This window comes from Anser cygnoides, chromosome Z (genome assembly GCF_040182565.1).
Source record: "Anser cygnoides isolate HZ-2024a breed goose chromosome Z, Taihu_goose_T2T_genome, whole genome shotgun sequence".
In the NCBI taxonomy this organism is placed as follows: Eukaryota; Metazoa; Chordata; class Aves; order Anseriformes; family Anatidae; genus Anser; species Anser cygnoides.
Window position 1 is genome coordinate 83,120,123 of NC_089912.1, and position 13,861 is coordinate 83,133,983.

Sequence of the window (13,861 nt, forward strand, 5' to 3'; positions counted from 1 at the left end):
ACAGCCACTTTTCCATTGTTTAAGAAGACTACTGCATGTCACCTACTGAGGGAAAGAGACACCAGCCAGGGAGACACCTAGGGAAAGAGACACCAGCTGTGGATTTGAGATCCCCTGAAACCCTCTTTATAAGGCAAGTGAGTTAAACTGCAGCTTCAAAGAAAAAAAAAAAAACACACACAAAACAAAACAAAACAAAACAAAACAAAACAAAACAACCAGGGGGAGATTGCTATTTGCTTCTATTAGCACAGGGTCAACCAAAGTCTGAGTCTATTTGGGAATCTGGGCTTCTTCTTCACACTGGTACCATCTATTTGGGAATCTGGGCTTATACACCCATACTGGTAGACTTTGAGGCTCATAGTTTAACTACACAAAAGTCAGTCAAAATTATGTTAGGAATGAGCAACTTTTGTATGGGATACAATCTGCAGTTCTTCAGGGTACATGGAAATTACTACACGAAGGTTCAAAAAGTTGCTGGATTATGATTTTTATTGCAAGTCTTGTGAAATACATAAGTTTCACAACCCACACTGACACTACATATCAGACAGTGAGTCTTGACATTTATTTTCTTAAAAAAATTAATTTTGCAGTTAGAAAATTCTAAAGTTGAGGTCCTGAAGACCATAAACCAATAAGTAAATACAAATACAACACCACTACCCCACATTTGAAAACAACAACAACAAAAAAAAAACACAAACAAAACAAAAACAACAACAACAAAACACTCTTTCTAGCCTTATGGTCTTGATCTTAGCTCATGATTTTCTTAACACTTAGAACTAGCAATGCCTTGTTAGTAAGCTATTTCCTCCAAAACCTCCGGCAGTGTCCACTCTGAACACTAGGTTAGACAGACCATTAATCTGGGTATTGGCAATTCCCATGTTTGTAACTGTTTGCAGAGACTTAATCTTTGCAATCAAGAAAAATAATCTTGAGGAAATACACTAAACAGAATTGTATGACCATATTGTATTATGAGAAAGTATTATGCATGCACTGTGAAAGCTTTCCATGCTTTCAATCTTGGAAAGGCAGTTTCTTTACTATCAGAATGCACTTGGTAAATTAGCTTGCACTAATTTCCAATGCTATTTGCCATTCATTGTATGAAGTAATCAAGCATGTACTTTCAGCAGCTCTGCTGTGAGACAAAAGAGACTGACAAAGCACAATAAAAAACAATGTCTCCCTTCAAGTGAAACCAGGGTAAAAAATTATCCAGAACTGACCGGTGAAAACAATACCTTGCAGGTAATTAACTTAGCTGGTTTGAAGCAGACAGCAATGAGATCATCTACTTCTATGGAACACTTTAACCACTGAATTTAAACAAATGAAAATTAGTCTTTAATGACTAAACTAAGACTATATTATGAAACTGTTAGGTTCAGGTAAGTTCCAGAAGAAAACACACACTGTAAAACTGATTTTCAATTAGATCTGAATACATTTGTTATATTTCATTATAAACTATCAGTTTAATTTATAAAAGGAAGGTCACCCATTTATTAAAAAGTGTGTTTGAGAGCTGATTTGTTTGCTTATTTTGCATAAAAAATAGGAAGTTATCAGTCAACTACTGCACAAACCAGTAAATGTTTAACTGGACTAAAATATAAATGTAATGAACTCCTTATTTGTTTTTGATGAAAGTATATTATTTTGTTCTCTCTCTTTTTTTTCTTTACGTGATCTTCTACATACATGTGCTTCCCCTTTTGTCTTTGTTAGGATAGTGTACAGTATGTTCTCTTCTAGTACAGATAACATATTCCTTTACATCTTTGGTCTATGGTACGTACCATTTCTCTGAGATGTGAGTTTCTCCTGGCATCTTCTTTTACGTTTCTACCTACAAACCTTAGCCTGACCATTTAGTCTGTCTTTCTGAAAAATGAATACATTGTGCAAGCCACATATTATTCTCTAATAACTGGTATGAATTAAGAGAAACTCCACTAGTGAAGTAATGCAATATATTACCTTGCTAGTAAATTAATCTGATGGTAAAAAAAAAAAAAAAGTTTCACATTCTCAATTTCAGTATTTGCAAGCTCCTTAAAATATCATTACAATATTAACAGTAAAAATTACAATTATAATTATAACCAAAATGGAAATACACAAGTATTAAAAAACAAACAAACAAACAAAACAAAACAAAAAAAAGAAGAGAATAGCAATGGAATGAGAGTTCCTTTGAGTTCCACTCCCACTGGGAAAATACTGTTTGAATCTGACTTAGGTGAACACAGAGCATAGGTATGTACAAGCATGAGAGCATAAACTGTTGTGTTTATTATTTTTATCAACTGACTTGCAAGAGGAACAACTTGAGGGAAAAAAAAAAACCACAGAAGTATTGTTAAAACTTCCCAATACTCTATGTATGGTATGACTCCAGACAAAATCTGTAGAGAAAAACTTTGCCCCTTTAACAGTGCTGTACTCAACTGCAAAATAAAACCAATAAATTCCATCAGTATTGTTGGAATACTGCTTTGCTGATATCACCTGTCTGCAATGCAGAACTATCGTGTACCAGTGAGCCACCCAAAAGATTGCAAAGCAGGATTAGGAAATCATTACCTGGATGAATCACTTTTGGAAATAAGTAATTTGCATTCAATTTTTGTAAAATCTGCACTAAACTGGAAGGGAAACAACATATCTCCCTATCGAAGAACAGACAACTAAGATAACACCTTAGGAAAATAATTCTGCACCTTGTAACACTTCTTTCCCCACAACAATTTCCTTGTAACACTGTTGAACCTTCACAGCACTTTTGTGCATTTCTTCACATTAAAAATACATACTTAGCATTTTTTCAAAACATTCCTCAAATATTTTTCCCCATAATTTTAATTAAAAGATGCTCAGATGAGATATTTTCTGCTATTTCCATATCCTTAGTGTTTCAGAAAAAGGTAGACAGGAGCTTTGTTATCTGTAACCATGGGCACTTGCAGAACATTACCGAAAAGATTTTTGAAGCAAGGTAGCATAGTATTATACCCCTTGTTCACACAATATTTTCTGATTTCTTGCTGCTGTGTTTATTGGGCCATGCTTGGTCTTGTGTGTAAACACCGTCTAATACTTCCCTGTGTGCACTTTATACTCACTTCTCCTGTCTGCGTGGTCGTATCAGCAGTGAGCAAAGAGGAATAGAGAGGCAGTGCCCATCCAGGTCCCAGGAGAAGAGAAGATCTTTTCCCTCCTCTAACCACTTATACACAGGGAAGCTAGCTCCATCTGGCAGAGCACTAAGAATAAGCGGACAGACTCAGCTGGTGTATACTGCCTTAACTCCAATGAATTATCACCACCTACCCCTAGAAAAGCCTGCCACCAGCTGCATGGGAGCATGCAAGAGCAAGGAGGTTACTTTCTACCTCCAGCACAGACCAGGTGTCACTCAGCACCATTACACATCAATGTCATTGCGTCTCATGATCCAGCAGGAGATATCTGTTCAGCAAAAAATCATGCAGTAAAGGCTTTGTCCAATGTTAAATCACAATACCATGTGAGAACCTCTTTCTAGATCTTTACGGATAGCTCAAGTTATTTCATTCCTGCTTTTCAGGAAAGTCTCACTACCCCTTCAAGAGACTGAAATGCACAAGCAGAAGAAAAGAAGAACAAATGCCAACCTGTCGAATAGTGACAATATTTAAGAACAGGTGGCAAATGTTAACATGCAAAGAACTGCAGAAACTGGCTTTTGAAGTATGCAAGCAGGAATGTAAGTGACTTGCAGTTGCATTCAGTATGTTTTTGTTCCCCAGATTAAGTCCATTGTTCAAGGATAACTAAAGCGTACTTTTTAAAACCGCATTGTCCCTGAGTTTCTGAGCAGTACAAACAAGAAATTTTCTCTTTTTCCTTGTGTTAAAAACAAGATACTGTTTAATGTTGTTTCTCCTAAAAGATAATGTGAGAACTTTATCCTAGTTGTCAGTTTAACTAGGCAGAAATAACAAGTATACAGCCCACACAACGTATGTATTCTAAGAAGCTTTGTATTCAGCTAATTAGTTTAACTATTGCTTTCATGGTTCATTTAAAAGTTTCATGCATCATTAAATACCAATACATTTTACCACCTCAAAAAACTTTTCAGTAAAAATACAATTGTCTTTTCAAGTGATAATCTTGTTAACTGATATACACATTTCAAGCATGTTTATCAGACACTATCAAAGTTTGAATTTCTACACCAGCAGTATCTCTAAGCATTATGAAAATCTCATTCCACAACACACAACAGAAAGGCAGTTTTTTGTTGTTGTTGTTGTTGTTGAACAAAGAACTTGAAAGAAAAATAAAATGTTTTTGATGGATGTTATTTTAATCATTAAAAAAGTTACCACACTAAATCTCTGGTTGTTCCACCTTCATGACAATCAGCTCAAACACACCTTGGATTCAGTAGCTGTGACTGTTTTGTCTAAAGTCCGTAAGTTCAGAAACTCAGAAAGGCATGTCCATAAGGAAACATAAAGACCAGTGAAACTAAGAGATGCAAAGATATAGAGGCCAATAGCCAAGTGTAACTCATAAAAAGAGACTTCTGTGGTTAACAGAATATTCTCTACTATAAAGGTGCACCTACTTATACGCAATTTGCATTTTCTCAATTCAGAATTTAAGAATATCTCTGAGCAGTTTAGAAAAGCATTTTGTAGACTAAGAATTTACTCAAGAGTCCACCTGCACAATTACTGTGACTTCTCTGGAAATTTCTACAACTGTTTCCACAGCCAGTCTTGTTCTAAGAAATATATGGCCAGTAAGGTGTACTGCAATAGTAAAAGGACAGTGGTTCTTTTTAAAAATCTTATTTAAACTTACTTTTAGAAGAGGTCATTATCACCATTCTTCATATTATGGCCTATTTAGATTTCTTAAAAGCTGATATGTTATTACACCATGACCCAAACAAACCCTTATACTTGTTTTTCCACTCTTATCCCTTCAAGGCGATGAGAGACAAACCCTGGGAAAATTATACAAACTGCCACAAATATTTAAAATCTCTATTGTCACTACATGCTTCCACTCTTCTCAGAGCTTCAGACATTTTTCTTTCAATTTTATTCTTTCATTAGCCCAAGGCGTGCTAATTAATTGGAATTTCCCAGGTCTTTTGTTGATGTGACCAAAAAGAAAAGATGAAAAAAAAGCTCATTCCTTCTAGTTAAAGTGAGTCCATCTACCTTCCACAAAGCCAGCGTAATAAGAGGGAGGATTAAGGCCACTTAAATTGCTCAGGTCCTGCAAAGACAACTCCAGCTCCTGCCCTTTGCCGTCACCCTTGCCAAATCTGATTTATGGAGAATGACATCTTAACCACAGCTATTACTTTGTGAAGAGGAGGCTGCTGTGTGTGCAGGGTTTGGCATCCCAAGCTGGCTACTGAGTAAGGTCTGATGCGAAGACACAGGAAACCATACTGGCATACCAATGCACCGGTGTGTATGTGTGTCTGCAAACAAGTCTGAGGGGTGGAAAGAAGTGTTCATGGACACAGGCATATAAAAGGCAAGTGTACAGGCGCTTTGCTCTGAGCTGAAGCAGCTTTGTTAAAAGGTAGAAAACCACACAAATATCCTGATGGACAGTGAAATCTTTTTAACAAGCTGGTGATCCCAGCTGTGCATCTTTCCTCCATACTTCTACAAAATCAAGTGATACCTATCTTCATGTTAGCTTGATGGAGAGAATGTGCTATATAGGTAAAAACAAAATGCTCAAAACCAATTACATGATTTTTGAGGACTTAATCCTGTTGACTTTCAGTGAGGTTAAATTCCCAAGTACATAAGTTGTTTTTACAAATAAAACCTAGCCATATAAGCTGCTTAGGTCATTTTTCAAACTTCTGTCATACACAGAAGTTCAGTTGCACTTCTTCATATGATTTATTGTGTGTTTCTTTAGTATTATGGTGTGGTTTTCTGCTGTGATTTTCATTGAATAAAGGATTAGAATTCCCTGATGTTAATGTGAATAGAATATAAATCAGCGCATCTTACAGGCAGACATAGTTGTATTTCACTATTACTGGAATCCACATTCTGTTTTACTGTTTGTTAAATTTCATTAAAAATAAAAAAGGAAGAAAAAAAAAGAAAAAAAAAGTCTGCTTTAAAGTACTTGTGATGTGCACTGCAAGCTAAAGACATAAAACAAATCCAGTTCCACTCCCAAAAGACTGCACAAGACTAACCCATGCCAACAGAGAAGAATTTAAAAACTTATAATTGAAGAAAAGACAATAATCAGAAAAACAGCTATATTATTTTTTCTCTGATACCACTAGCTCTTCTCATTAACACAATATTAAAGAACCAAGTCTGCACAGGCAAGCTGGATGAAGAAAGAGTGAGTATTTGCAGGCTGGGGTTGCCAGCGTATTCAATGCCTAGATGTGGACTGCCGGATGTCCACGAGCCATTCTCTCGCTTCCCCTCCTTAAGAGCACAGGGGAAGAAAGCAGGATGGAAAAGCTCCTGGGCTGAGACAACAACAGTTTATAAGGAAAGCAAAAGCTGCGCGCAGAAACAAAGCAAAATAAGGGATTTATTTAATACTTCCCATCAGCAGGCAGATGTTCAGCCTCTTCCTGGGAAGCAGAGCCTCAGTACATGTTGCAGCCACTAAGGCAGACAAATGCCATCACGACGGATATTCCTGCATCCTCCCCCATTTTCTCAGCTTTTATTGCAAGCATGACACCATATGACATGGAATATCCCTTCGGTCAGTTTGGATCAGCTCTCCTGGAAATATTCCCTCCCAGCCTCCTGCCTACCCCCAGACTACTGGACTTTTTTGAGGGGCAGCGGGTTGGAGAGGCAACCTTGACACTGTGCAAGCACTGATCAGCACGAGCCAAAACACTGATGTGTTATCAACACTGTCTAGCCACAAATGTAAAACACAGAACTACATGGGCTGCTGTGAGGAAAGTTAACTCCATCCTGGCCAGACCCAGTACATTAGATATGGAAAAAGAAAACAAAACATACAAACAAAAAAAGACAAGTCAGGGGACTGCTCTGGGAGGGACAAATGTGTGTGGAACCAGAGCAATGGGGTGGTAAGGGAATCACAGAATCATCTAGGTTGGAAGAGACCTCCAAAAAGTACTGCTCTGGGAGTGTCTGTAGTTCAGGAATCACTCGGGACTTCAAATTTACTTCTAACAAAAATTATCTGGATCCATTTTCAAAAGAGGAATGTTTTCTCAGGGTGATTTTATTTTAAAATCTATGAGAAAATGGAATATTAAACATTGGATAGGTGTTAAAAAATCAACTTTCCAATCAAATAACACAGTTGTAGCATTTCACAAGACTTTTCACATTGTATTTTAAGGAAAGAAAGTAACTAGTTTCTTAATTAAGGATGCCGTATTGGTATCAGGCAACAGAAAGAACTAGAATCATGATCTTGGGTGACCTTATCATAAAAGGAAATCAAATTTGTTAGGCAGGACCTACCCCTCATGAACCCATGTTGGCTGGGACCAATGACTGCATTGTCCCCCAGGTGTGCTTCAATAACTTCAAGGATCATCTTCTCCATAATTTTATCAGGCACTGACATGAGACTGACAGGTCTGTAATTGCTAGGGTCTTCTTTCTTACCCTTCTTGAAAATTGGCACAACATTTGCCAGCTTCCAGTCTACTGGGACCTCTCTGGATTCCCAAGACCATTGAAAAATAATTGAGAGAGGTCCCACGATGACGTCAGCCAGCTCTTTAAGCACCCTGGAATGAATTCCATCCGGACTCATGGACTTCTATGGATCCAGGTACAGCAGCAAATCCCACACATGTTCAGGGTCGGTTGGGAGTTTGTCATTCCCACCGTCATGGTCCTCCAGCTCCGGCCACCCTGGGTCCCGAAGCCCATCATCAGTGTTGAAGACAGAGGCGAAGAAGGCATTAAACGTCTCTGCTTTGCCTATGTCATTGTCTGTGAGGAGACCTTCCCCATCAAGTAGCGGACCTATGTTTTCTTTGGTTCTCCTTTTTCTGTTCACATATCTAAAAAAACCTTTTTTATTGTCTCCCACAGACATGGCCAGCTTCAACTCTGTTTGGGCTTTGGCCACACGAATTTTCTCCCTACAAACACGAACAGCGTTCCCTGTATTCCTTCCATGTCGTCTGACCCTCCTTCCAGCAGCCGTACACTTTCTTTTTTTGCCAAAGCTCCAGTAGAAGATCCCTGGTCAGCCAGGCCAGCCTTCTGCCCCGCCTGCCTGACTTCTGATATTTTGGAATTGCCTGATCTTGTGCTTTTAGGAGGCAGTGCTTAAAGATTGACCAGCACTGATGGACGCCAATGCCTTCAAAAGCAGTTTCCCAGGGGACCTTGCTGACTAGTTCCCTGAGCAGCCTGAAGTCTGCTTTCCCCATATCCAGGGCTGAAGTTTTGGTGACAGTTTTCCTTCTGTCACCATAAATTCTAAACTCAACCACTTTGTGGTCACTATGACCAAGATGGCTGCCAATTGCCACGTCTCCCACAAGACCTTCTCTGTTCTCCAGCAACAGATCTAGGAGGGCACCTTTCCTAGTTAGCTCTCTTAGCACCTGCACCAAGAAGTTATCATTTAGGCGCTTTAGGAACCTCCTGGACTTGCTTGTGTCAGCCATGTGGTGATCCCAATTGACGTCTGGCAAGTTGAAATCCCCCATAAGGACAAGGGGAGTTGATCTTGAGGCATCTCTTAGTTCTGCAAAGAATAATTCATCGGTGTTGTCGTCCTGGCCAGGTGGTCTGTAATAGACTCCCACAGCGACATCCCCTTTATTTGTTCATCCCTTAATCCTTACCCAGAGGCTCTCAACTTTGCCATTGGCAACTTGAAGTTCCACACAGTCCAGCCCATGCTTCACATACATCGCCACCCCACCACCTCACCTACCCTGCCTGTCCCTCCTGAAGAGCCTGTAACCATCTACTGCAACACACCAGCCATAGGACTCATCCCACCAGGTTTTGCTTATGCCAATGATGTCGTAGCTGTGGGACTGGGCCAAGACTTCTAGCTCATCCATTTTATTCCTCATACTGCCTGCGTTTGTGTAGAAGCACTTCAAATGCGCCTCCCTACATGCTGCACCACCTAGTGACAAACTCCATTACATCTAGTCCAAATCCTAGTCTAAAATAAATGGCAGACAGTTTCAGCTCTACTCTTTGACTTATGATGATGAGACTAATGTTTTCATCAAATTAATTGTGAAAACAAATTATTACTATTGTTTTTTTTTATATTCTCATTACACAACCAGAATTGCAACAGAATCCTAGCCTCACATAACAAATATATGCTACAGCAATGATTTGTTTCCCTCTAAGTATACCTGTGTACCATCCAGGAAGAGAATATACTACACATCTATATCTAAGAATGCATGGGAAACTAAACCATGCTGCTTTTTATCACAGATAACCGTGTTTCACATACATAGGGCAAAATACAGCCATGTATATACCCATGTGTCTTTAACTCTGCCAGTTTTAAAATTAATTAACAAATCATAAGCAGGCAACTGTAAAGCCTAAAGTCTTCATGGCCACTTTTTGATCTTCTCTGTGGTTTCTACTCTTCTAACCCTGTTATGGTCATCACAAAATGCTCAAAAGAATTGCCTCCATGTTTTTCAAAAGGCTGCAGCTGAAGGGCAGGTAAAACCATACATATTTCTAAAATTATCAGTAGGCTAAAATAGTAACACACTAAGTAATCTTTGAGATACTAGTTTAAAAAGGTACAAGTTGCTCAGCCAAATCAATTAACAGCCCAACAGCTGGACGATGTCCAACGAAAAATACCCACTGGGACAGGGTATCTCACATCAGGAAATGCATGTACAGTCTTACAGGCCTGGACCACAGCTAGAAAAACCCATATATTAACCTAAATAACAAAATCTAAGTCATATAAATTTGAATAGCCTCACCAAGTTTTCTATTTTAAAGAAAAAATAAGAGGAGCTTTATCAGAAACATCAATGTTAGAATTGTAAATTAGCCCCTGGTTTCTTGTTTGCAACGCTTCAGAAAATGTTTCTTTCTCCATGAATTTTTAGAAGAAAGAAATCTTAGTCTCTTAGTCTATTTACTTACTTGCTGTGTAGTTGCAGTGGAAAAAAAAAAAAAAAGGATTAGTATCATTATTTTCTACTCTAGTTATAATAAAACCCTTGCAAAGGACTCCAGAATCTAATTTCAAAGACTCATTTTAGTGATATGACAGTAAGAAGCTACTCCAATTGTTCAGTTTGACCATTAATGAACTTATAGGTTAGTATAAGGCGGAGAAATCAATGACAAAAGCAATCAGGTGAAAAGAATCTGCTCATGACTGTTTGTTTCTATTTTGCAGAACTTTTCTCTCTCTCTCTCTTTCTCTCTCTTTTTTTTTTTTTTCTTTTTAATACAGTCTGTGGATCGGTTCTTTCTGGTTTAACATTGTCACTACAAATTTTCTTAGTCTTCTCAGAAACCGAGGAATTCAGATTCTTTCTCAGACTAGAAACCCCCAAAACAGATATAAGAAAAAAATCAGAATTAAAGATTAAAATACTTTGTTTTGGTTTGTTTGTTTTCAGTGAATCAATGTCCTAATGCTTTATATACCAAAAGTTTTGACCTTACAAAATTAGGCTAATGCTGCAACACTCCAGAGAGTATTTTAATCAAGAATCTTCACATGCATGATCTGATCACAAGATCACTTTGAGACTGTTGTGCAAACACTTTCTGAACTCCAGAGTCAGGGCCGTGACCACTGCCCTGAGAAACCTGTTCCAGTGCCTAGCTACTCTCTGAGTGAAGAACCTTTTCCTAACATCCAGCCTGAACCTCCCCTGTGGAAACTTCATGCCACTCGTTCAGGTCCTATTGCTGATCACCACGGAGAAGAGATCAGCACCTGCCCCTCTGCTCCCGTGCGAGGAAACTGTAGGCCTCCATGAGCCCTCCTCTCAGTCTCCTCTTCTGTAGGCTGAACAACCCAAGTGACTTCAGTTGCTCCTCTTATGTATTCCTTACTAGATCCTTAGCCATCTTTGTAGCCCTCCTTTAGACACTTTCTAATAGCTTTGTGTCCTTCTTATACTTTTTTGGCCAAAACTGCACACAGTACTTCAGGTGAGGCCACACCAGTGCAAAGCAGAGTGGGACAATCCCTTCCCTCGATTGGCTAGCAATGCCGTGCTTGACAGACCCCAGGATACAATTGGCCCTCCTGGCTGCCAGGGCACACTGTTGACTCACATTCAACTTGCCATTGACCATAACCCCCAAATCCCTTTCTGCAGGGCTGCTCTCCAGCCTCTCGTCACGCAGTGGTATGCATCCAGAGTAACCCTGTCCCAGGTGCAGAGTCTGGCACTTGCTCTTGTTAAACTTCATACTGTTGCTGATTGCCCAGCTCTCTAATTTGTCCAGATCTCTCTGCAAGGCCTCACCAACCTCAATGGAGTCAACAGCTTCTCCCAATTTAGTGTCATCCACAAACTTACTCTGTTCGCCTTCAAGTCCTACACCCAAGTTGTTTAAAAAACATTAAAGAGAACTGGCCCTCAAACGGAACCCTGAGGAACCTGAGGAACCTCACTAGTGACTGACTGCCAGCCTGATGTAACCACCATTTTACTATAAACCTTTGAGTCCAAACTGTCAATCAATTGCTCACCCATCACATTATGTATTCATCTAGCTGTATTCATCTATGTTTTGTCCAGAAGGATACTGTGAGAAACCATATTGAAAGCTTTATTAAAATGCAAAAAGATCACATCAACTGTCTTCCCTTGGTCAACTGGGTGGGTGACCTTGTTATAAAAGGAAATTAAATTCATTAAGCAGAACCTTCCCCTAATGAAGCCATGTTGGCTATAACCAATAACTTCATTGTCCTTCAGGTATCTTCCAATAAGTCAAAGAGTTTTCTCCATAATTTTACCAGACACTGAAGTGAGACTAAGAGGCATGCAATTACTGTGGTTTGCTTTCTTACCTTTCTTGAAAATTGGAACGTTTGCTAGCTTCCAGTCAAATGGGACCTCTCCAGATTCCCAAGACCATAGAAAAATAATTGAGAGCAGTCTTGTGATAACATCAGCCAGCTCTTTGAGTACCCTGGGATGAATCCCATTGGGCCCCATAGACTTATGCATCCAGGTGGAGCAGCAAGTCCCACACAAGTTCAAAGCTGGCCAGGAGCTTATCATTACAGCAGTCACAGTCCTCAAACTCAGGGCACCTGAGATCCCAGTGTCCATCATTGGTGTTGAAGACAGAGCAGATGGGGTCCGGACTTACCAGGGACAGCCATACCTGAAGCTAACCACATGCCTGCAGGTACCCACTGTGGACAAGGCACTGGTGGACCAAATGGGCTCCTTAGCTCAAGTTACCACTCAAAAAGGACTTTTTTTCCCATGGTTCTAGCTCTTCCAGGCAAACATCAGCACTATTCTGGAAATTCTCTGCATGTAATGCAAACCATCTACAGACAACGGAAAAATATGAAATCTGGTTAAAAAAAAAAACTATTAGAGCTGCAGAACTACTTTTGGTGAGTTTATCCCTAATTTCTTTACATGAAAACTCAAAAGTTGGTGCTCACAAAACCTTTCTATAGTAATTCAGAGTCAACAATACTTATTTAAAAACCAGAAAGTCTGTGAAGTATCTTTAAACAGTTTTGCATGCTGCCAACAATAGCAAAACATTACATTGTATCTGTATATACAATCATACAAATTAATTATATAATTAGGTAATATTTCCATAGTGCTTTAGTGTATGAAAATAATTTTACTGATTTTTTTAATTATTTTTACACGAGTTGCTCATATTCCTCAGTATTAGAAGAACAAAATCTTGCATATCTCCAGTGCAGATATGCAAGAACCCAACTCAAGGCGACCACTGGAGACATGTGAGAAGGTCCATTGTTTCATGCCTACAATAACAGGCAATTTGCTCTGTCCAGTACCCTATATACAGAAGTTCTTGGCAGCACTTGAGCACAAACTTGTTTCATGCCTACACTGCTCTTGTTCCTTACCTCTAATTCTGTACATGTAAAATGAGATTTCCAAAAGTGTTGATAAAGTTTCACTTCCACTGCATTCAGACCTCAGGATCAGTCCAAGTGATGCCAGTGCTGAAGGTTTTTGAGAAGCAAAAAATAAATATGCACAAATAAATGCGTGAGTGGCTATGGTAAATTCAAGCTCATTGTTGTGTGTTTTGAAACTTCATTTTCCTGAGTGCATTTTGTAAACACAAGAAAAAATAGAAATTCAGATACTTTCTAGGTGCTTTACACCCCCTACCTCTGTAAGAGTATGAATTGCCCAATGTGTTATAACACTGAATTTGTTCTGCAGGGTATGTTGTGCTTTATGATATTTAAAAGGAATAAACAAAGTGCAAGGTCTTTTTTCTTGTAAGGTGGAGGTTCTAGCCTAAGTTGTATTGCCTTTTGGCTTCCACAAAGAAATTGTCATCCTTTTTTTTTTATTTTTTTTTATCTTTTTGCGAAAGATACAGACACTTCGGAGTGCAGCTAGCTGGGTCTGCATATTTTGCTTCCAGTTGTCTGCGTTGCCTTTTAATGTACGAGGCAATGAGATTATCAAAATTCATATCTCAGAGGAGAAAATATACGATGCAACATGCAGTAACAGACTAACACAGCTATGCTGTTCTCAGTGTCAAACAAAAGAAAAACAAACAGTCCAGCAAGTGCTGGACTTGCAGGCCCTGCAGTGTTTGGTCTAGACAAAGCCAGA

General features: G+C 39.0%; 1 protein-coding gene across 13 annotated transcripts in view; it reads right to left on the reverse strand.

The window, feature by feature from the left end:
* GLIS3 (GLIS family zinc finger 3) overlaps positions 1-13,861 on the reverse strand; it is a 194,867-nt gene that overhangs the window by 156,627 nt on the left and 24,379 nt on the right. Inside the window, exon 1 of one of the 13 annotated variants that reach the window (XM_048050965.2) lies at positions 12,076-12,594. The exons of the other annotated variants lie outside the window; for them this stretch is intronic. Within the exon in view, the coding sequence (XP_047906922.1) occupies positions 12,076-12,343 (268 nt within the window). The 5' untranslated portion in view covers positions 12,344-12,594. Of the gene's footprint in view, positions 1-12,075; positions 12,595-13,861 lie in introns of those variants that run through there. 13 annotated transcript variants of the gene reach the window in all.